The following is a 22,366-nucleotide window of genomic DNA, read 5'->3' on the forward strand; positions in this document are numbered from 1 at the left end:
TAAATGGAACCGTAATTAATTATACGCAACGCTACAATTAAAACCACGATTTGCCCAGGATTCGATGAGCCAGCACTCTGCTGGCTAGAATATACTACACAAATACGAGCATAGTGACAACTAATGACTTTGCATTCCGAGAATTATCTCCAAATGCATAATCATTAGTAGCTGCCCTCTTCTCCGGGCATCTTCAGCATATAGCCTCTTCTTTCTTCGAGCATGAAGCCCAGTAATAAAAAAAAACCCTGAAACTTATATCTAAGCTCGAGATTTCCTGAGCGCAAACCAAAGAATAACATACAAAGGTGAAATAAAAATATAAATCGCGGAAGTTCTCAACGCACGCAGACAAGCAACGATTATAAAGAATCGTTGTTCGTGCAAACGTGCCAAACCTCGAGCACAAAAATACGTTCGTTTCGTCAAATCGCGACCGCGACCGCGGGTCGATTCGAAGAATCGATCGAGTAAAGCCAGTGGCGAACGGCATACCCCGTTCGCGCCAGCTATACCGTCGATCATTCAAATCTGAATTTCCTGAAACAGGTTGAACCACGCGAGAAAAAACGCGCCTGCCCGATCGGTGACTGTGGTCAACCTGCCCGGCCCTACCTACTTATTATTAACAGACAAACATACCAGAAGTAAACTACCTACCTACCTAACGCTATATTTAAAAAATGGCAACAGACTCGTACCAACACATACATAAAACACACGGATTAGTCGCGAACTTGCATGCAATCTCACACTTTTCTACTTACTTGTATACCATCTATTGCAATCTGAGAGATGTTACTGATCGTCGTACATTACTATTATTACAAGAAATAACATATTTCATGGAATAAATGCAACAGTTAATGTTTAATAAAATCCTACGTATTCCCACAGTCTAATCACACGTGTGGTAAATACGTCATACAATACACTAGGACATCAGATTGCAAAAAAATCTTATAAACTAGTAGGGAATCATCGTGCTCATCACCTTTTCCCCATCCAAGTAGCACATGGGCACGTGAATGGGGTCCTGGCAACGAACACGGAAAAGGAAGCTGAAAATCCTGATCTAAATATGATTAGCACAAAAACAACAACACATATCAACCGTACTTCGGTTTATCCTTTTTTATTTTATTCATTCACATATTAAGTTAATCATTGGTAGTTATTACACTGCATGGAGGTGTAAAGATTTCTACTTTCAATCCTAACTCAATACATGATCTGTACATGATCTTAGAAACGATCAAGTGAAAAATACACGAGATTGCCGCTACAGCCACCAGCGTGGTCGACGCATTTTCGCGTCCGCGAAAATGGTTAACGTGACCAGAATGTCAACGAGTAACATCCCAGACACGGCCTCCCATGAGGCAGGAATTGAGATACGCTCAATTAGCGCGCCACGAACCCCTAAGCGAGATCCGCAGCTACCAATGCCCTTGGTGAGGGTGGCGGGCTCCCCCGTCTGCCTTTTGGAATAACCAAGGGCCTTACGGACGGGGCAGGGCGCCCGTACTGGGACGCGATATCAGCAATAATTGACAAACTACTTCAACTTACTCTATGCAGCGTAAAATTAACCACCAGTTATTAAATATTTCGTCGAGACATAAAAGAGGAGCCTCACAATTCATTTTAATATTATAACGCACAGAATTGAGTAAAAAAGCGCGGCGCGACGCGAACAAAGTGAGTGAAAAGCTATCGACATCCTTTGGGATGTAAGCCTTCTTTCGAAGCGGACCCTCCCCCCATGTGATCTTAAAAACAGGCAAAGCAAACCCATAAGAGGTTACTACTACAGCCACCAGTACCAGTTGACGTATTTTCACGTCCGCGAAATGTTTAACGTGACCAGGTGCCTACGGTGACACCCAGGCACGACCTCTCCTTGAGGCAGGGATTGGGATACGCCCAATCAGCCGGCAGTGAACCCAGTGCAGTAATCTAAGTACGCAGTCCACCACTACCGATGCCCTCGGTGGGGGTGACGGACTACCCCGTCTGCCTTTTGGAATAACCAAGGGCCTTACGCAACGGGATAGAGGCCAATACTGGGACGCTATAGTGGTAACACTTCGCTACTCGACGATGAACGCAAAGTTCATTTATTGATGAGAATGTGAGAATGTGAAACTGATGAGAATAATTAAATTTAAATTCAAGATTAAATTTCGAATTCAAGTTGAACTTCGAATTGAAAGTGAATTTAAAGTTAAAGGTAAACTTTAAATTGCAATTAAATTTAAAATCAAAGTTAAATTCGAAATAAAAATTAAATTTAAAATCAATTATTTTGTATTCCGGACATTATAATGATAGAAGGAAATGGAAAGCGCCTCTCTCATTGTCTCGACTAGTATTTAATTTAATATAGATTTAATATATAATATGTACGTATATAATGATAAATGTACTAATTTCGAGCGATCTCGTCATCAAAGCAATCATTCTAAAGTATGAAAATGATATTCAAGCTCGATGCTTTGATTTCAAAATCTACTCGACGCAAAATGTTTTCTTGCACGTGTAATATGACATAGTTTCGGTAATCCAACAAATAGGCTTTAATTATAACAAAAGCTATACTATAAAGTTACAATATATTTCATATATATGATATTTATCATATATATTTATCATATATTTCATATGTTCAATTTTCAATAAATACAAACTCGATTAAACGAGTAAAGCATTTGATACACTATCAACATCATTGTACAATAATTATAATTATTACAGAAACGAAGTCGGAGGGTATCCAACTTCACCACTACGCACTGCTACAACAACGCAGTTTTAATATATATTACTGATTTATTCATAGCAATATATTATATTCATATATAGACATGTATATGTAATTATTAATATTCATAGTATTTATAGTATATCATATTTATTCACATCTACGATACTACTTTTATTTAAAACATTCTAAATATTCATAATATGTGTATCAAATATTATAATACTTCTACTTTATTATTATCTTATTATATACTATGACATTTAAAAACGCGAAGTGCAAGAAGACCTATCCTGAGCTAATAAATAACACACACAAAATAAATGTTACCACTCATGGATATAATTTTATATCCATGGTCACTATGCTCATTGAAAATATTCTACGTAATTACAACCAGTCACCCGTGCCGATTTGGACCTTTCGTCCTACGACATGATTGAGTGACCAGAGGAACTTAAGGGCATACGACTCACCAACTGTGTGTGTATGAAAGAAGTCATCAGAAATGCTGCTGATTACTGCTCACCAAAGATGCGTCTGGAGGAAGTCATCGAGGATGCTACTGATGTCTGCAGGAACTGTTGCTGTCGTTGCTGCCTCGATGTCGTCAGCATAGATGTGGTAGATGAATTCATCGTAGAAGTAGCTGAAAATCATAAATAGAAACCATATTATTACAATTTGGCCTTTTAAAGTTCTTGTTAATATTTTCAATTATTAATTTAAAAATAAAAAAATTTTAAAATAAATAATTTAATAAAAAAGATTAAAAATTTATCAAATTTGGAATTGTAAGTAAAGTACGAAAGATACTTACATTTTTGGCTGTTGAAGCACAGCTAGATCCTTTAGGTAGACAGCAATTTGACTCTAATACCGAGGCAGTATATATTTAATAAAAAAAATTAAGAATAAAAAAATATATAAGTAAAAGACTACGATACTATTGCCATTTACGAAGCAAACACTGATTCTACTGTTTCGCGTATGAATATTATAAAAAAAAATGTAATTAAAATTAGAGCAGCTGTGCTCTAAAACATATTAAAATTATCGCAATAAACACTGACTCTACCGACCGCATTGCGCGCGGTCACCAAAATATTCTGGAAGAAAAACATTGTTATTGGGGGAACAAGGGGTAAATAAAGACAACACACAGTTTTCTTTCGTATTATTCTTCATCTTTCCTGATCGAGCGTTTGTTCTAAAAAATATTACTCTCTATTTAAATTATCGAACGATGCATATATAAATATGTATTTATGAATAAAATAGATTATAAAGTTTGGATATATTGTAAAATATATCCAACTATTGTAAATTATTTATGAACACATTAGGAATTCGTGATTGATCTATAAAAAATCAATTATGATTACTTGATACCAGAATTTCAAGCATATTCAATATTCTTAATTAGTGGGCTATGTTATATGCTATAAATATTCAAAATTGCTTGTGAGAATGATTATTAAACAAATAACTCATTACTTGTTACATACATCATTACCATATGATCAATAAAAAGATAATATAAATCTATACTATACGTTCTCCTCAAGTTCTTGCAGTCTTTGCATCAAACCTCTTTCAATAATAATAATAATGTTCGTTGCTCGTTATTTCCATCCCTTGAAAGACATGACTGTTTAAAAATCTGTAACAGAACGAAACAAAACAATTAGAATAAATATACAAAGGTAAAATCGTTTATATTAAAATTTTATAATGAACGAGTTCATAAATCATATTTTCAAAATTCAAACAAAGTCTACGGACAACTATGAACAATGGAAGGCATAATAATAAGGAAAGCAAAAAGAAAATTCAAAGATATATTCATATTTGTAATGACAATGTTCAATAAATAGTTAATCGAGCATGTAATGGTTAAATAAAGTTAGTAATGAAATAAAAGTATAATAGAAATGTAATTGAGGATACTATACAGTTGATAAGTAAGCGCATAAACGTACCTCGAATATAGAAACGTGCGTCGAAAAATTATATCGACAGCAGCGAGCAACACGTCTCACCGCCAGCAGAGGACGACACGAACTGACTGCCGGTGTCGTTCGCCACAAGGACCGGAAGCGACCGAACGAAGCGCGAAGACGTTCGAACGAGGACGAAAGCGCTCGAACGTAGCTTTCCAACTACGTTTCTACGTTTCGTTCCGTGGCCTTGGTATTTCGCTATCTGCTTCAACTATAAACAAATCAGCTAATTGAACATCTGCTACACAATAGAAGTTTCGAAAATACGAGTTCCAGGAAAATTGTCGTGCGTATTTTTCTGAGAAACGACACACTGTTGTGTTATGATACACATTGTCCTAGATAATTTGCACAGAGAAATTTGTACTGTTCCATGTATAGATTGGATACGTATAACATGTATAATATTTCACTCTACATATTATTTTATTATTTGTACAATGTTAATTGCGAATATTGCAGTACATTATGTTCGAGCACTTCTCACAGAGATGGTGCCAGAGGTTCTTTTCCTATTAAAATCGTACAATATGTAGTATTTATTACTTATATTTACATACGTTACTTTACATTCTCACTTGCAACCAACAATTGCTGTGTCGGTTATAAAACATAATAGAAACGAGTATAATCTTGTATCCTTGTTTCATATTAATCTATATAATAGAATGTAGAATGTAGAATATTGGAATATATCTTGTATTCCAATTTTTAAACCAAATATCTTGCAATTATAACAGTTATACTTATTTATAATTGTTTGGAGTGAATTTATACTGTTGCGGCTTGTGCCTACGATATTTAATTAATTTCATTTTTCTTTACAAAAATTAATTTACTCGTCTGTGTCAATTTGTTTGAAATACTAACTTTTTAGCTATTCGTAGCATCATGTGTATTTACACATCCGTTCTAATCTGCAAATGTATTGTTATTATATCTTTTGACAACTGATTAAGCTCAATAGGTGTTCAATAAAGTGATAACTCGATAATGGCTCGCAAATAGGGCTAAAAGGCACGTTATGTATTGAAATTAGTGCAGCGGACGAGAAGTAATAAAACTAAGAGTGAGACTATATAAAAAAAAGGCCACAATTATAATTAAAATAGTTGGAATAAATTTTGCAAAAAATCCTCTTTGATTTTTTCATCTAATTTATTACAGAGATCCGAAGCGCTTTATTTTGAATCTTGTGGCGCCATCCAATGGCGAATTATTCAAATTCAAATGCGCGAATGAGAAAAGCTGTACCATTCAAATTTTTAAACTGTATTCTCTTTATCTCTATAATTTTCAAGAAGTTCGATATCAAAGATAAGATGTTCTAGAATAGTATATCATTATTTTTATGTTAATATCATACGTAGCTTGTATTAATTTAATTGTTGATGAACGATGAATATCAGAGTGTACGAATTGATTATAGGAAACAAGTATTATATTCAATAGCAACTGAAACTATCACTTGTTGCGCATTTTACATTTCTGTTAACAGTTGGCGATTTTTGATCAAAAATCAGGCTGTCAAAGAATACTGCTGATCTTTGAATCCTTTAACTTATCAATTGAAGATACATGTGGGAACTGTACAAATGATAAATAGCTCGTACTTGTGGTGTGTTGTAGGATGTAGGAAAGAGGCGCAAATAAATTTGAAAATCTTCTGTTATTTAATCGATACGTATGCTTTGATTAATATATTATGTTTCATCGAGTCCTTTTCCGAATATCGGCCCAACTGCAAAGTAATCATTAAGAAAATCAATAGACAGCTAACAAACGCTAAGCAACTACAATTTGCTACTATGAAAGATAATTTACTACATAAATCTTAACGAATAAATAGATTGCCATATCGTTCCTGATTCATTATTAAAAACACATATTACCTAAATGACATTGAGTGAAAGCAACTCCCAAAATTCCGATGCAGTCATCGTTAACCGTAACATTGACAAAAACTCAAACGTTTTATCCCGAAGGACAAATTTACATTCTCACCATTCTGGTTGCTCGCCAAAGAAACAAATAACGATATTTTTATATAGTTTATGTAATTATAATAATTTTAATATCTACATAACACAGAACGATAGAAAAATTATACTTAACTGTTTATAATCAGTGTAGGGTCAAAATTAATATTGGTTGACTGAAGAAACGGTAACTATTTTCTTGACTCTTTAAAATTTTCTTTTCTGTAAACCTTCTCTCGTCTTCAATGCCTTTTACCTATAACAGAAAGAAAGAATGGTCATTCGATGAAAGTTACAAAAAAGTGTGCAATCTATAATAAAAATGAATCCTTTGCACTCAGATTTGGACACTCTGTACCTTCTAAGGGTGCATCAGAACTAGTTAGTGATTGTGGAAGTTAAACTTATTCCACCGCACCTTTTTGAGAGATGTACGTTTGTCTGAAGTTTTCTATTGAAATGGAAATTTTCTATTACATACGAGAAGAGCGCAAAGGAATATTATTAAAAAGTTCCTCTGTTGTACGTTACTATCAACGTGTGTAGAAATAAAGCTAGAGAATGTATTAATTATTGTACACGACCATAATAAATCGTACAAACTCTACTCTTATCTGGTTCAAATTTTCCACAACACCTTTCGACAGCAGCGAGTTTAAGAACTACTAATGCACTTCGTTAGCGAAATTCATAAAGTTCGTCTAGAATTGTTTTAGCAAGTCAGAAGAAATAAACTGTAGGTTTTATTAGTCACGAAAAACATGATCCTCCGTTAGATTCTGGAGTGCATATCTATTGTTACACTCTGACTGCATTTTCAGATCGAATTTAACAAAGTTTCCGTTTCTTCGTTTTCCTCAGTCAATGTACGGAAGCATTAAAACAAAGTAAAATAAGCTATAAATACCAAAAAATTTGCATATCAATTCTTGCCTCTTAAACGAGCTTGTTCGTCGATTGTACAAAGTATTAAGTGTAATTACAATTCCGAAAAAAAATGTATACAAATTGTTATATATGTATTGTATGTATATAAGCGAAGATATTCTTAGAATGAACAATTACTCTTGCAAATAACGTGGACTATGTGAAAACAGTCTGAGTTGATAAGCAAACAGATAATATGATATATGTATAAAAGGTCTAAATTGAGTGAAACGTAAAATAAATGGGAGAATTAGCGAGACAAGACAGTTAACAAATATATAAAGATTCCAACGTGCCTACTAAATTCTTTGCATTCTTAAACAATGACCCAGAGGCATTTGTGGTGGAAAAAAAAGTAACAGCAAACTCGTGGGTATCGATCATTCTTTTTCCTCGAATGTTGGACTATTATCATCTTCAGCATTGTAGACAGTGACTACAAAATTTATTGGCGTACAACTGCATTTAATTTATAACTGTTCTAATAGAATATCGTTTAATAGTATCTTCTAGAACTTGGTGAAAAAGTATCCCGTGGAAAAATACTACGACTATGTGTCAATACTTCTTGTAAACACGATAGACGAGTATTTTATACGGTTATAGCAATAGTCTTGTTTTATTACACTTCCGAGCGTCTTAACTGGGAGGCTCATTTTAATTTCAAAGTTAAATCGTTAGTCATAACGTTAATTCATATATCACGTTAATTTCTAAAACATTACATCTGGAAAAACAAGTAAAATAGCAACTATAAATACAAAAAAAGAAGAATTTATTTTACTTAAATATTTGTTTATGTTTAAAAATTTCAAAAGGAATATAATTTAATCTAAATAAATATTTAACATAAGGAAAATTTGTCGATACTAGCAAATCTTTTTTTTAATACTTATATCATTTCTATTGAACGATAATTAACAATCTGCTGGAGTAGCAACGACGTTCCTGGAATTATACTGAAAGGATACACCATCATATAATTATTTTAATAGCCTCCCAATTAAAAGGTAATTGGGTAACATCAAAAATGTTTTAAAGAAAAAATAAATAACGCATAATCTTTATTTCTAGTTCGATTACTCTGAATTCTTAAACGCAGTGCCATAATTTTCCTCTGTTATACAACAATATTCTTCCAGTACAGCGTCAAATGACAAACAATTTATAGCCCCGTGTGAATAATGATCTCATTCAAGCTGTTTCAATACGAGTATGATGAATTACATTGCAGTTTATAAATGGTATTCTGACATGTAATTGCAATTACGAGTTGTTTTGTGGAAAGCAAAATTTGACGATCTATGATGTACCTAATGACAAAAATATTCGATCCGATAATCAATTGATCACACAAAAATCCTACAAATAAAAGTGATGCAAGTCAAACAACTTTTCTGATTTGGTTCACTGTTAACATGGCCAAATGCTAAACATCTGCCTTCGATTTCGATCAAAGATCGCCTTGGATTCATCAATTTTTTACTATAAAAGCTAAATGTATTCTTCTATCTGCAACAATATATTTTTAATAGTGCCTGCTATCTGGATTTGTTATGTCAAACCGAAGTTACTTAACTATGTATATTCCAACCATTCAAAAAACCAGGAAAAAATTCAAGGATACTTATCCACAGCCTCTATAATGTTGTGCAATAGTTTATTAAATCAAATGATTCGAACTTTTTCAAATAAAAGTAGACATTAATCTTGCGCTATAAAAAACCAAGTTTGCAAGTGGAGGACTAAATTACTAGTAAATAAATGAACAACTATATGTAAAGTTTAAATTGAAAACAATAATTTTTAATTTAGATACAAATAAATCGGTAGTATCTGTATATGAAACAAATTTATTAAAAAAATCGATTGAAAACTTTATTTCGGTGCGGTTAACGTGTATAATTAATCCGCGTTCTGCTTTACTTTGTTCGCAAAAATAATTGAAGCAACTGTCCTACGTTCGACTTGTATATTCGTCATCGCTTGATCCAATTGCGGGCTCCGTAAAGGATTTATAGAACCAAATTCCGCAGCTTAACTGGTTAAACTCTTCTCTTCTGTTTCTAAAAAAGTTCTCTAACGTATGGAAATCTGAATTTGCATTTCAATATCGTTGCCTCGGAATTTTATAATACGAGCATTAAGAAGTTCGCGGCACGTACGTCCATAAAGTATCCACAATTTCTGCCTCAGTTTCGTATCGAGTTTAACGCGCGCCACGTTAACATGCAAAACACATCGCCATTCAAGAACACAGAGCGTCCTTGTAATTACAAACGTGCGCGCGGTGTTCGACACACGACGAGGAGAATTTAAACCATTCACTCGGGACAAGAAAAGCTGTCGAGCAAAAAGCGACTCGAACGAGGAGGACGGAAAAAAATTGGACACCGTGGAAAAACTGTAGCGGAGCGTGGAAGTAATCGCTGTGGAGGTAATCGATGCATTCCGTAACGATCGCCAAAGGAATCTCGTGACGGGACATCCGGAACAATCGCGACGGGTCTGTTCGCTTTTCACTCCACTTTGCGATTCGCCACTCGCTGCTCGTTACGGAAAGCATAAACGTAACTTATTACTGTCAGCGTATAACCACGCGAAAGGATACCTTGACCGTTGTTACTATTTGCCATGCAAATCGTTAATTTTGTTATGGATAAGAACAAGCGAGCAGTCGCTTGACAGTTACAGCGATAGCAACCTGTTGCTTCGTTGTTTACGAAGACTCAATAGAATACTCGCGTCAACGATTAGATAAAATCAATTTTTCTTCAGATCTATTCAACGCCACTGTATCGCTAATGACAAAAAATGATAATACATTTTAATTGTAGGAGCTACTTGAGCAGAAGACTTTCGGAAAACCGACAGTAGCGATTCTTCCTAGAACGGATAAACGAGATATGTGTACTCAGCTATCAAAAGGAAAAATTAAAAATGCCTTTTGTTAAGAAATGCGTATCGTGATTTGTTTGATACGTATCCGTACGTGAAAGTTAGGTTGATCCAAGAGTTGAAGATTTTATTATATTTACCACTATTATTCTCTTATTAATTCTACAAAATATCCCATTAGACAGCCATGTGACAATGTAAAAGGCAAATCGTGTAAAAATCAATCGAAAGCCTTTTGGAAATTTTGAAACTACGCTAACGGAAGTGGAAGAATTGCTCAAAATCCGGATACTAGGACGTAAAAAGAGATCGATTTGTTCGGTCGATTGCTGGTAATCTACGTCTGGCGAACCCAGCGACCATTCGAAGGAGGGCCGGACGCATGCGTTTGTATCCTGGTGGACGTATCAGCAGGTTGCCCAAAGTGGTGGGAGCGGCAGGCACGTGTGAATCAGCTGTAGATTTAATCAGTGTGTAGAAGAGAAACGGGACGATGCATCAATCGCAAGGCTCCTCCTGCTCGAGGAACATTTTCGTCGAACGAGCACCGTGTGTCCGTCGAGCGGCGCCAAAAGCATCGATCTGTGATAAACAATAACATCGAACAACCGATTATTTGAAGTGAAATTGAAATATAAAAATTAGCGGCGTACGTTCGCGCCGTTGTAATGTGAAACATCGAAGTATCTGATACAATAAACATAGTACCATTATTACCGCGTTTCTGACGTGTCGAACGTATGAAAATATCACTTCCAAGAAGGCGCAGCAAGTTTGAATAGTTCGTTAACGAAGGAACAGAGGAATCACGTGCGTTCAAAACGTTTTCACGTGGCCAGTAATCAGGTGACTCGGAACTGGTGCCTCCCTGTGAGAAACAAATTCGAAAACATTAATTAATTTTATTGTCACTGAAACGTCCGTTAATTGCCGGCTCGTTTGACTGGCAATGAATTGAGACGACGTACGCGTTCGGCTAATGAGGCAACACCGGTTGCATAATAAGAGGACACTGCCGATCGAGTACGAGTAACAATCGATCGAACGTGAAATCAATGTTCCTGTTTCACTGAAATTTATTCGTCTGCCACGAATGACCGGAGAACGTTCTGGCCTTCCAATTAGCACGATGTGCTGTGAAGTATTCAGTTCTTAAGCACGGAGTATACGGTGAACTGGTGAACAGGAAGCTGGGACGCAATTCCGCTGACATGACCGTGTTCAATTTAAAAAAACTGCTCAAGAGCAGGGTACCCGTTTTAAAATGGTTACCCCTGTACAGGATGAGCGACGCGCTGGGTGACCTAGTTGCTGGACTGACGGTTGGCCTGACCCTGATACCACAGGTACTTTCCAAGGCTCATGATTTTTTTTTTTTATTCGAGTGAAACGTATCGTCGAATACGGTACGACGTTAATTGAATTTCATTTCGACGAGTTTTCGCGTTTGGCGCGTAAATATGATTGCAGGCGATCGCGTACGCTGGACTGGCAGGTTTGCCGCCGCAATATGGTCTTTACAGCGCGTTCGCTGGCAGTTTCGTTTACATAATTTTTGGTACCTGTCGAGAAGTCAATATTGGTCCAACCGCGTTGATCTCGTTGCTGACGTACACGTACGCGAGGTAAGGCCCTATACACGTCCTCGTTCATGCTCAAGTTCGCAGAACTTGCACCCGTCAATAGACGACCCGGTAATTGAATTTGCGATGCAGAAAGACGAGCAATTGCCGCTGTTCCTTATATGATTTAATAGCGGTTGAAAGAGTGTTCGAAAAGGGTGAACAGTTCTCAAGTATTCTATGCACAGACTCGTACACGTTGATTCTCTTCGAATTGTATTAATCCATCAGGATTCGCACCGTGAGACTTTCTCTTCATTTCAATTTCATTTCATTCAAATAATTATGTATAAATTGAAAATGATACAAGGGATGCTTTCATATGGCAATTCTTGCATTATGATAAAAGCGCGAGTACTTGGCTCAGATTAGTCAACCTAAGAAATTATCCATCCTAATCATTTTACAATCTCCTCTATTGTATGAACGATTAGCGTTCGAGGGTGTTCCTTTCAGTAGATTTTATCGTATTCTTAAACTTATTTTTCTTCAATCTAAATTCTACAAGTTCCAACGTTGCACGGTTGTTCATTCATTTCGCTGGTGTTCCAGAGGTATTCCCGAATACGCTATACTCCTGTGCTTCTTGTCAGGATGCGTTACAGTCATCTTTGGAATCCTCCGATTGGGATTCCTGGTCGACTTCGTTTCCGTGCCAGTCGTTACTGGGTTCACGTCAGCAGCTAGTCTCATTATCGCCTGTAGCCAAATCAAGGGTTTGCTGGGTTTGCAAACGCACGGGGAGAGTTTCATCGAGATTTGGAGGGAGCTAGTCAACAACATCAACCAGACCAGGATCCCTGACCTGATCTTGTCTTGCTGCTGCATTCTAATTCTGTTGACCCTGAAGGTAATTCACCACGGATTTTATCGCAAGCAAAACTAGTTCTTACACGCTGTGAATACATATATATATGTAAAAGAAATAGAATAGAGAACTAACGGGAAAAGTTAGCTGGCGATATACGTCTAGTTTAATGTTTTCTTCTCGTTCCAGAAACTGAAAGACGTCAAGGTCTCGAGTCAAATTTTAGCAAAATCGTTCTGGTTCCTGGCGACTAGCAGAAATGCTCTTCTAGTGGTTTTATGCGCGGTGGCGTCGTACATATATGAGAATCAAGGCGGGATACCTTTTCTTCTTACAGGTCACATCGAAGCGGGACTGCCCAAACTCGCACCGCCGCCATTTTCAATAAACACTGGCAATCACACCGAAACTTTTCTAGACATGTGTAAGAATCTAGGGACCGGTATCGTGGTCGTTCCATTGATCTCCATCATCGGCAACGTAGCCATCGCCAAGGCGTTCTGTAAGTTTCCTTACAGGATCTACTCTTTGCCCTCGACGTTTGTCTCTCGAACGCTAATTAATTGTTTGTCGAAAGCACGAGGGAAGTCACTCGATGCTACTCAGGAAATGTTAACGCTGGGTTTGTGCAACATCGTTGGTTCCTTTTTCCATTCCATACCAGTCACTGGTTCCTTTTCGAGGAGCGCCGTGAACAACGCGTCCGGCGTGAGGACACCCTTGGGTGGTATCTACACAGGTAATATCATCGATCAGTTACCACGATCGCGAAGAAAACGTGATCCGGCTTAAAAAGACCGACAAGATGCAAATTGAATCTCTGTCGCAGGTATACTTGTCATTCTCGCACTGAGCCTGCTAACACCGTACTTCTATTACATCCCAAGAGCGACCCTGAGTTCTGTGATAATTTGCGCGGTAATATTTATGGTCGAGGTGAAAATTATACTGCCGATTTGGAGATGCAGCAGTGAGTAGAATATAAACAATCGTCACGAAAGGATTAACCTGATAAAAAAGAAACCGCAATTGAATTTTTATGTAACCTAGTCAGCTTATCCAGGACATTTTAAAAGCGTGTATTTCACGTCTTTTCTTCGTCTGCACGTGTTCAACTTTTAAATGCACAGAGTTGTCACTTGATAATTTGCCGCGCAGGATGCGAAAACATTTCGAACGAAAGTTAATCGAGCATTCAATTTTAACAAATATTTGGTCGGATTAAAAATTGAGGTCACAATTATTTTCAGGCGACACTACTGAACATTTTTTCTGTAATTTCTCAAGAAAATCATTTAAATCTTAATATTTCTCATTAACTAGTAAATTAGATATGAAAATGTCCAATGATGCCTTCTCTATATATGACTGAATATGAACAAGACACATCCATGTCATAGATTCAATCTTTTGCTCGTAGTATGTTTAGTTGCTTCCTGCAAAACAAATTTATTTCATTTTAAATATAATTGGCTGCTTCCTATAGCGATATTAGACGAGTACATAATAATGTAGTATATTGTTTTAACATCCATAAGATATCTCTGCTTCGTGGAAAATCCGTGCGAAGAATGTTAGTTAAATGTACTAGCTAAATTTCAGATAATTTAATTCAGAAACATGGTTCCAGAACGAGATCTGATTCCAACTCTTACAACCTTCTTCGCATGTTTGTTCGCTGGTGTTGAGTTAGGAATTTTAATAGGAGTGGCGATTGATCTGGCAATATTAATTTATTTCAACGCCAGGCCGACAATATATATCGAATACAGAAATGTAAGTACATAACAATGATTGACGAAGACTGATAGAGAGTGCTATTTTTTTTTTCTTTTTTTCTTTTTCCTGTTTTAAAAATATCCCTTTATATCACCGCAGACTCCTACGTTAAGTTACATCCTCGTGCGTCCCAGCGCAGGATTGCTTTTCCCAGCGGTGGACTATCTGAGGATATACCTTCTAGAGAACTTAGAGAATGATCCGTCTAAATTACTGAAAACGTTCAAGAACTCGAAAATCGTCGTTCTAGACTGCAAGCACATCGATAAAATTGATTTCACTGCGGTGCAAGTACGAATAATAAATCTTAAATAGAAGACTTCGAATTTGACCTGGATTTTACTTCTTCGAGTCTTATCTCGTTTCTTTTTTTTTTTCGTATTTTTTATTTTTCTCATTTACTGCAAAAAGATATTATTATGTAGTTAGAAGGATTAGTACAGTGGTGGTTTAGCACTATCGAGGTAACGAAGAAAAAATATAACTCGATTGCTCAACAATCGCTCGAAGATGTAAGATCTAGGGCGGATTTGAACACATTTCCGTTCGAACTCTTCGATCTTTAACATTTACAGGGATTGAACATGGTGATGAGAGATTTCAAAGAAAAGGATCATTGCTTGATAATGCTACGACCTTCTAAAGAAATCTTGCGCAGTTTACAATCGCTATCCGAGGAAAAGATTGAAGTAGTCAATAACGACGCCGAACTCGTGGCTACTCTGAAGGAATTAAATACGAGCAGAACAGCTGAAGAAACTGGTGCAGAAGTAACAGACCTTACGCATGGGAAAGCTGCTAGTGCTATAAGGGTTGAACTTACGTGTACGAAACTCTGAAAGAAAACGAAAAATTTAGAGAATAGAAATTAGCAAAAGATATCGATACAATTGGATGTTAGAAAAAATATTTAGAGGAATTCCTACAGATTTCTTTACTCTTTTTTGTTTTTTTTTCATTTCTTTTTTTTAATATATATATACATATATATACACACATATATATATATATACATATATATTAGAAATTGAGTTTTGTAAGACTATCAACGGTATCGTATAAAATAGTAATGAACATTAACGCATGTTTACGATGTATATATGAATTGTATGAATAATTCGTACAGTTTTGTAACTTTTTATAAAGATATACGGATCGACCAGCAATATGATATATTATATATGTATATATATATTGTTCATAAGAAATTACTTGCTTTTTCTTCTATTTCAAAAAGTCTCTACCGACACGTGCATTTCGTAATACAGATGAAAGAATAATACTGTGATTATAAATGCATATCAGAATATGTCGAAAGATTTTATATTAGTATATATATATATAACATCTACCAAATATGGCAAATTTACGTTTTATTTTGTAAAAACTTGTAAGTCCTCGAAAAATAAACTATATGATATTTCTTAACAATATAAGTAATATTTAAACAAAAATAAATTGTTACGCTCGAATATATACCTTATATAAAATTCTTTGTCTCCAAATCATACAAAACGAACTAAAGAAGTAAAGGAAATCATGTACTAGCCTTGAGTGAAGAAAATTAAATTATTTAACATTGTCACCAATCAGAGGTATTATAACAGAGGTATTTTAACGTTTTACGTGTACGAATCACGAAATTGAATTTAACTGGAAAAGAAACGAACAACTCATTTTAACGCGAACTAAATGCTAAATTGTCGTAATACTTTCGATGATAGGAACTTAAAAAAAAAAAAAAAGAAAAAGTATTTCTCTCGCGAATTTGCAATTGCCATCCCACGTTTAATTACACGACGCGAAATATCTCGAAACAAGCCAGTTGATTATTGTTTGAAAAGTACATAGAATCCAAGTAACGAGTAACATCAATTATGCCTATTAATAATGTGGATATAAATATCTGAAAGAAATCTAGAAAATAGATTTGCTACTTTCACACAGTTACAATAGGGAACGAAACGAACTATCGTGTAATATTTTCGACAAATGGCAGTATCATATAAATTTCTTTTAAAGCTTTACAACTCTGAAAACTATCCTCTAATAATGCAAGACATCTAGCACGATGTATGTACGCGATATTGTATCTAGATTAATTTTTAAAAAATTCTGACTTTTACGTTATACATACATGTACATATATATATATATAAAGATAACGATGATAAAAACAGATGAAAATTCGTAAGATAAATGTGCAACCATTTTTTTTCTTTTTTTTTTGTACCAGTTAACTGCAGTCATCTATCGAAAAACAAGAAATATATCTAAACGTGTATGGGCACTGCTGTTCGCTGTTTCCCCAAGTTTACTGATCCATCGTTTTGCGTAAACCGCGCCTTACGTTTACCCTAGATGAAAGCTCTTTCGATGGCGCGTAATAAGCTGCGTTCCTTTGATACTGAGGAGCATAGTGTTGCGTGTTAATATTAGAGTGCACGTAAGGTACAGATTTCATATCTGGTCGTACTGATGGATTCTGAATGTTATCAGTCTTTCGCGGATAATTAACCCCGTAGTACATGCATTCCTTTGGTGATATTATAGGCGGTACGCATTCAGTATCACTTTTCGATACATCATCCTTCCTATTGTTGGGGTCCGAATTGCTATGGAAAATGGGACACTCCGCTGTTCGTGGATAACTGGCAGTAGGTTGAGCGCGTGGCGTGTACTTCTGGTTCATTTGCACGTGCATGTTCGAGGGGCCAACTCTTGCGATAGAATCCATCGTGACTGCATACGAAAACGGTATCATGACTTGAGTAGTATCTTGGGAACAGTTTTGATACTCATTTGGCACTGGAGCCCGATACTGATTAGCTCGCATGTGTGCGTCCATATTGTTATCCTTCATTCTGCCGATGTTCGGCTTGCAGTTCTGCATATTCCCTATGTAATTGTCAAGTTTTACAGGAACAGAGAAGTTTGAGGTATTTTCCAAAGGTTGCATCTGCTGGAAATGTTTGTACGGGTTGTTCTGCAGAGACGTCGGCACAGGACAGTTGACAGTGTCCGGCAGAGGATTGTTCGCTGGTAGTACATGATTAGGATAGGTGTTACAATCTGTGTGCGCTGAATTTTGAAATAATGGCGGTGGATACTGTAATAATGGATTCCAGTTTTGCATGCACAACGGTGGAACGAAGAAAAATGGATGCTGCAGATAACCGGTTTGTTGCACGTTGTTGTAATCCATGTTGCACACGTGCCTAAAGTTTTGCACTGGTACGTTCAAAGGATGCGCGGGATTTATCATGTTTCCAAAAAGAACCATATTTGGAACTGACATGTTCCATTGATTCTGTTGTGTAGCTATAGGATGATTGTGAAAACCTGGCGGTGGTAGAACTGACGTTTGAGTATTATGCATCAAAATATTATTAGAAGCGTCACTTTGTACAACGTTCTGGTTGTCTACGGTGTAAGAAGAGGTACTTGGAATTAATACATTTTCAGTGATAATCGTACTGTCAGCGGTTTTCCTTGGTATAGTTTGTGCATTATTATACTGATTTAAATAGATGTTGGACATATTTTGATAGGCATTTCCCATGGGTATAGCTGAATTGCAATTGTTATGCGATAAGCCAGCTTGTGGAGACAATACGTGCGATGTTTGTTCTGATTTTTGATGTACCATGTCCATTAGATGTAAATCTCGTTCGTTATTTTGAACGGTGATAGCCGTATTACTATATTGAGCATTATTATTATCGAAATAATTCTTATTTTGTACGTTTTGATGATTTTCCATTTGTTGAGCATTACTTGCGTTCGATGCAATTTGTAAATCGGAATAAAACGAACTTGCTGACAGCTTGTTTTGATGCGCGAAATTATCAGAGTACGGTGTTATAGAATGATGTGCCACATTGAACTCTTGAACGTTGTCCGAAAATTTGACCGATTTAGTTTCTGAATTACTAGCACTCATTTTATTATTGCTATTATTATTATTATTACTAATATCTTCTTGCTCAGTCTTTACAAATTGTACTTCCGTTTCGTTACAAGAAGCTTGCAGAACCTGTGATTCTTGTGGTGTATGAGTAGATGTATTTATACTTGTGAAATCTTTGGTACTACTCGGAAAAGGTTTTAATGACTTTACAGACTGTACATTATTTACAGTAATCGATTCTAATGTATCAGTCTTGTTTGTATTACTAGCACCATTACTCGTCTTAGGTGGATATACAGTTACTTTTGAGCCTTCAGATTCAGAACGCACTTTTGAATCTACTGGACTATGACTTACTCTATAATCTTTTGTTAAGTTATTATCAGTAACATTCTTTTTGTGGTCGTCCGTTTTGGCTTTTCCGTTTGAATCTCTAAAGAACGTCTGAAGAATACCTGAAGATCTCCTATAAATATTAGAATCTTTCCTAAATTTCTGCGTATACGCTTGATCATCTTTAAAATTTCTTTCAGTGCTGTTCCTTGCATTAGATACATTATGATAATTTCGTTTACACGGGACAGAGCTTGATTTTGTCGAATTTTTTTCACTTATACTGTAACCAGGAACATTTGAATTCTTTATATTTTTTCCTGAAGTATTCTGGTTGGATTGTGTATCGCTAATTTGCTTAGTTATTACAGATTGTTGACTTTCATATTTCCTCTTTGATACGTTTTCAGTTGAGTTAGACATACTATTATTATTATTATTAATATTATTATTATTGTTATTAAGACCAGATGAATTATGAGTGAAACCATCTTCCTCTGACTTGATGGCATTTTTTGAATACCGCTGTTGTGATTTTATTAGTGGTTTATTTCTATTGTATTGAACATTATGAGATTGAGTACGCATTGCTTGAAACTTATGACACTTTCTTATATCGTCTACTATTTCATTACTTTTTCTGTCTGTTTCACTCTTAATCGGTTTCAATTTTGTTGTAACAGATTTAGTTTTTTCCTCTAATCCTTCTGTAGATGATCTACTCTTATTGCCGCTATCATGAAATGTAGAAAACTGTTGCTTAAAAAACTGTTGCTCCTTCGTTCGTGTCCCCTTACCCATAGTTACATTTTTATTAGATGCATTGTCTTTATCATAAATATCAATAAACATTCTAGAAGTCATTCCTACTATCTGTTTTGAATCAGTTGTTCTGAACAGTCTGAATCTGTTAGAAGTTGAAGTTACAGTATCTTCATTACTTAAATTCACTAAAACATCGTTAGATTTAGAGTCCTGTTTTAAAGGAGTGCAAGACTCTTTTAAAGAGCTCCCTGTAAGCAGAAAAACATTTTTCATATACACGTACCACAGGGGACTATTTTCAGTATTAGAATCAAGTCCCAAACATAACCCTTACCTCCCGATTTCTTAATTTTCTGATCGCTTGCTTTTTTAGTACTAAGTTTAGCGGTTGTCTTTTGTACACATTTTTTTGTTTCCACTGGCGATTGACTTTTAGATTTTGCATTATTATTATTGTTGTCGTGACATTGCTTTGAACTTACTTGATTGTTTATATCGTTATCTGACTTTGACAGGTCAGACATATTATGATGAATATTATTCCTGGTCATGCGAAACAATTATAGTACATAAATATATATTGTTATAAGATAGCTGCACAAGCACGTGAATTACCATGTTACATACCATTCGTTATCGGCTTCATTATGTAATTCTTCAGATGTATCCTTTTCATTTTCGTCGAGCCTAAATTGTTTCAATTGAACTGTAACAATATTCTCCGCCAGAGACATACTGATCATCTCTTGGTCGTCCAACTTTTGCACAACTACAGGTGTAGGACTTGAATACAATGTATCGGTTGCATCCACATCGTCATTCCAAACTGTCTCCATACTTTTTTCAGGTAAATCAACAGTGTTTAAAGACGTTTGATGCGTATCTTTATTTACGATATTATCATCCTCATATATGTTTTTGTTTAAAACTGAATCAATTGTATCTAATGCAGGACTATTCGAAACATTGTCAGTTGAATCAATTTCTTGTTTCTCATTTGTCCCTTCGTTTATTTTACTTTCTAACGTATCATCTGTCACTTCTTTCTTATCTGGTAACGTTTTTGTGCTGCAATATAAAAGTGAGCGCAAAGTATTAGGCGCACATCTCGCACATTAATTCTAAATATTTCTTTATATGCGCGGAAAACATTAAACATTATAATCACTGCATCACAAAAGATACAATAACCGTATTTAATAATACAATTCTGTATACGTATAACATCGATTAACTATGCTTCTAAAAAATTCCTTTAGGTACATTACAGTTTATTATAATATCGACGATGAACAGGACGTATAATAATGTGAAACGATATAAAACCAGAATGAACTGAACGAACAAAAATATATCAAATAGATACAAACGTACTGGCTTGGCAACTGAGAATTACTTTTTAACCACTGCAAATTGTGCATCTTGCCGATTAAAGCCATTTGCTCTACGTCAGATGTTCTTTTTAACTTTGTATCAGTGGTATCCATTTTGCCTATTACAAATTTAATAACGGAAAACCAAATGTATAGTTGCTAGAAAGAAATAATATTTCAATACTCGTTACTACATACATAATCAGCGGAAAATTATCGAATAATACAGGAATATCGAGTGGTGTAACCAACGAACAACTGGTTTTTTTTCCAGAACAGAAACTAACGGAATCGTACAAAAAAAAAAATTGTACAATGAAATGATTTGTCTAATTGCTCGAGGTAACTACAGACCAAAGTTCCTAGATTATATTCCCAACGACTCGAGGTACGGAAAAGAATAACGACCGCTCTGCTCTATGGATTCGTATCAAACGCGTTCTATATTTAATCGACACGAAACTGGGGAATAGTTCTGACGAATATTTACGACGTAATTGACACCGTGCGAGTACGACGTTCTCGTCGACGGTTTAATCTCGAAACTCGCCGACGATTTTCAACTAGGATCGGAAATTGTCCAGTTACCGTGTACTCAATTATCCGATGGCAATCGAAACGTTAGACCACGACTTCTCGCAGCAAATGTTTCCCCTCTATTTCATTTACGGAGATTAGAAAGAACATCCGACCACCGTAAAAGACGCCATAACACTGATGAACAGGGGAATGCGCAAATGCAAACGAAAGAAAACTATTCGAAATTGAATGAGAAAAATATACTTTTCACGTGTCCCCTTCGCCGTGCAGAACTCAGAATAGCGCAACGTCTCGTGAATCGATCGACAATAATCGTTTGTCGTGAAGAAGATCGATCGTTTTGGGACAACGGCGGATTTTCGAAATCCAAACATCACACCTCTTTATGTACATTTCGAAACATTGGAGATTTATTGGTGCCGCCCGACGGAACAACAGCCCTAACTCGTTCGACCTAAATTACCGACTGCGGCAAAAATCCGATCCCCCTATTGACAAACGCGTGAACTGCACTTTCACTTGACCATCTCAAACGAGATGCCGATTCCCTGCGTTCAGTTTATAGTGAGATCGTGTCCGGGGTGTCCGTCGACAGCATTGTTCTGGTTGGTGCAACGATGAAGTAGCATCGTTGGTTCCATCGTTCGTAGACACGCACGATTTAA

General features: G+C 35.8%; 2 protein-coding genes across 3 annotated transcripts; one reads left to right on the forward strand and one right to left on the reverse strand.

The window, feature by feature from the left end:
* The first annotated feature begins 11,749 nt into the window (after positions 1-11,749).
* Positions 11,750-16,254, forward strand: LOC143424186 (sodium-independent sulfate anion transporter). Its single transcript, XM_076896093.1, has 9 exons — positions 11,750-11,917; positions 12,042-12,196; positions 12,746-13,043; positions 13,191-13,503; positions 13,579-13,740; positions 13,831-13,971; positions 14,632-14,777; positions 14,880-15,071; positions 15,356-16,254. Exons 1-9 carry the CDS (start codon positions 11,783-11,785, stop codon positions 15,617-15,619), a joined length of 1,806 nt encoding a protein of 601 aa, XP_076752208.1. The 5' UTR covers positions 11,750-11,782; the 3' UTR covers positions 15,620-16,254.
* On the reverse strand, positions 15,784-22,104 carry LOC143424185 (uncharacterized). 2 transcript variants are annotated; one of them, XM_076896092.1, is made up of 5 exons: positions 22,081-22,104; positions 21,163-21,280; positions 20,416-20,856; positions 20,123-20,331; positions 15,784-20,036 (listed from the first exon to the last, which is right to left on the reverse strand). In XM_076896092.1, the coding sequence occupies exons 2-5, from the start codon at positions 21,273-21,275 to the stop codon at positions 17,095-17,097; spliced, it is 3,705 nt and encodes a 1,234-aa protein (XP_076752207.1). In that variant the 5' UTR covers positions 21,276-21,280; positions 22,081-22,104; the 3' UTR covers positions 15,784-17,094. The 2 variants fall into 2 exon arrangements, with proteins under 2 accessions (XP_076752207.1, XP_076752206.1); XM_076896091.1 differs by lacking the exon at positions 22,081-22,104 and having other exon boundaries at positions 21,163-21,317.
* Between the last annotated feature and the right edge of the window lie 262 nt (positions 22,105-22,366).

This window comes from Xylocopa sonorina, chromosome 6, assembly GCF_050948175.1.
Source record: "Xylocopa sonorina isolate GNS202 chromosome 6, iyXylSono1_principal, whole genome shotgun sequence".
Classification (NCBI taxonomy): Eukaryota; Metazoa; Arthropoda; class Insecta; order Hymenoptera; family Apidae; genus Xylocopa; species Xylocopa sonorina.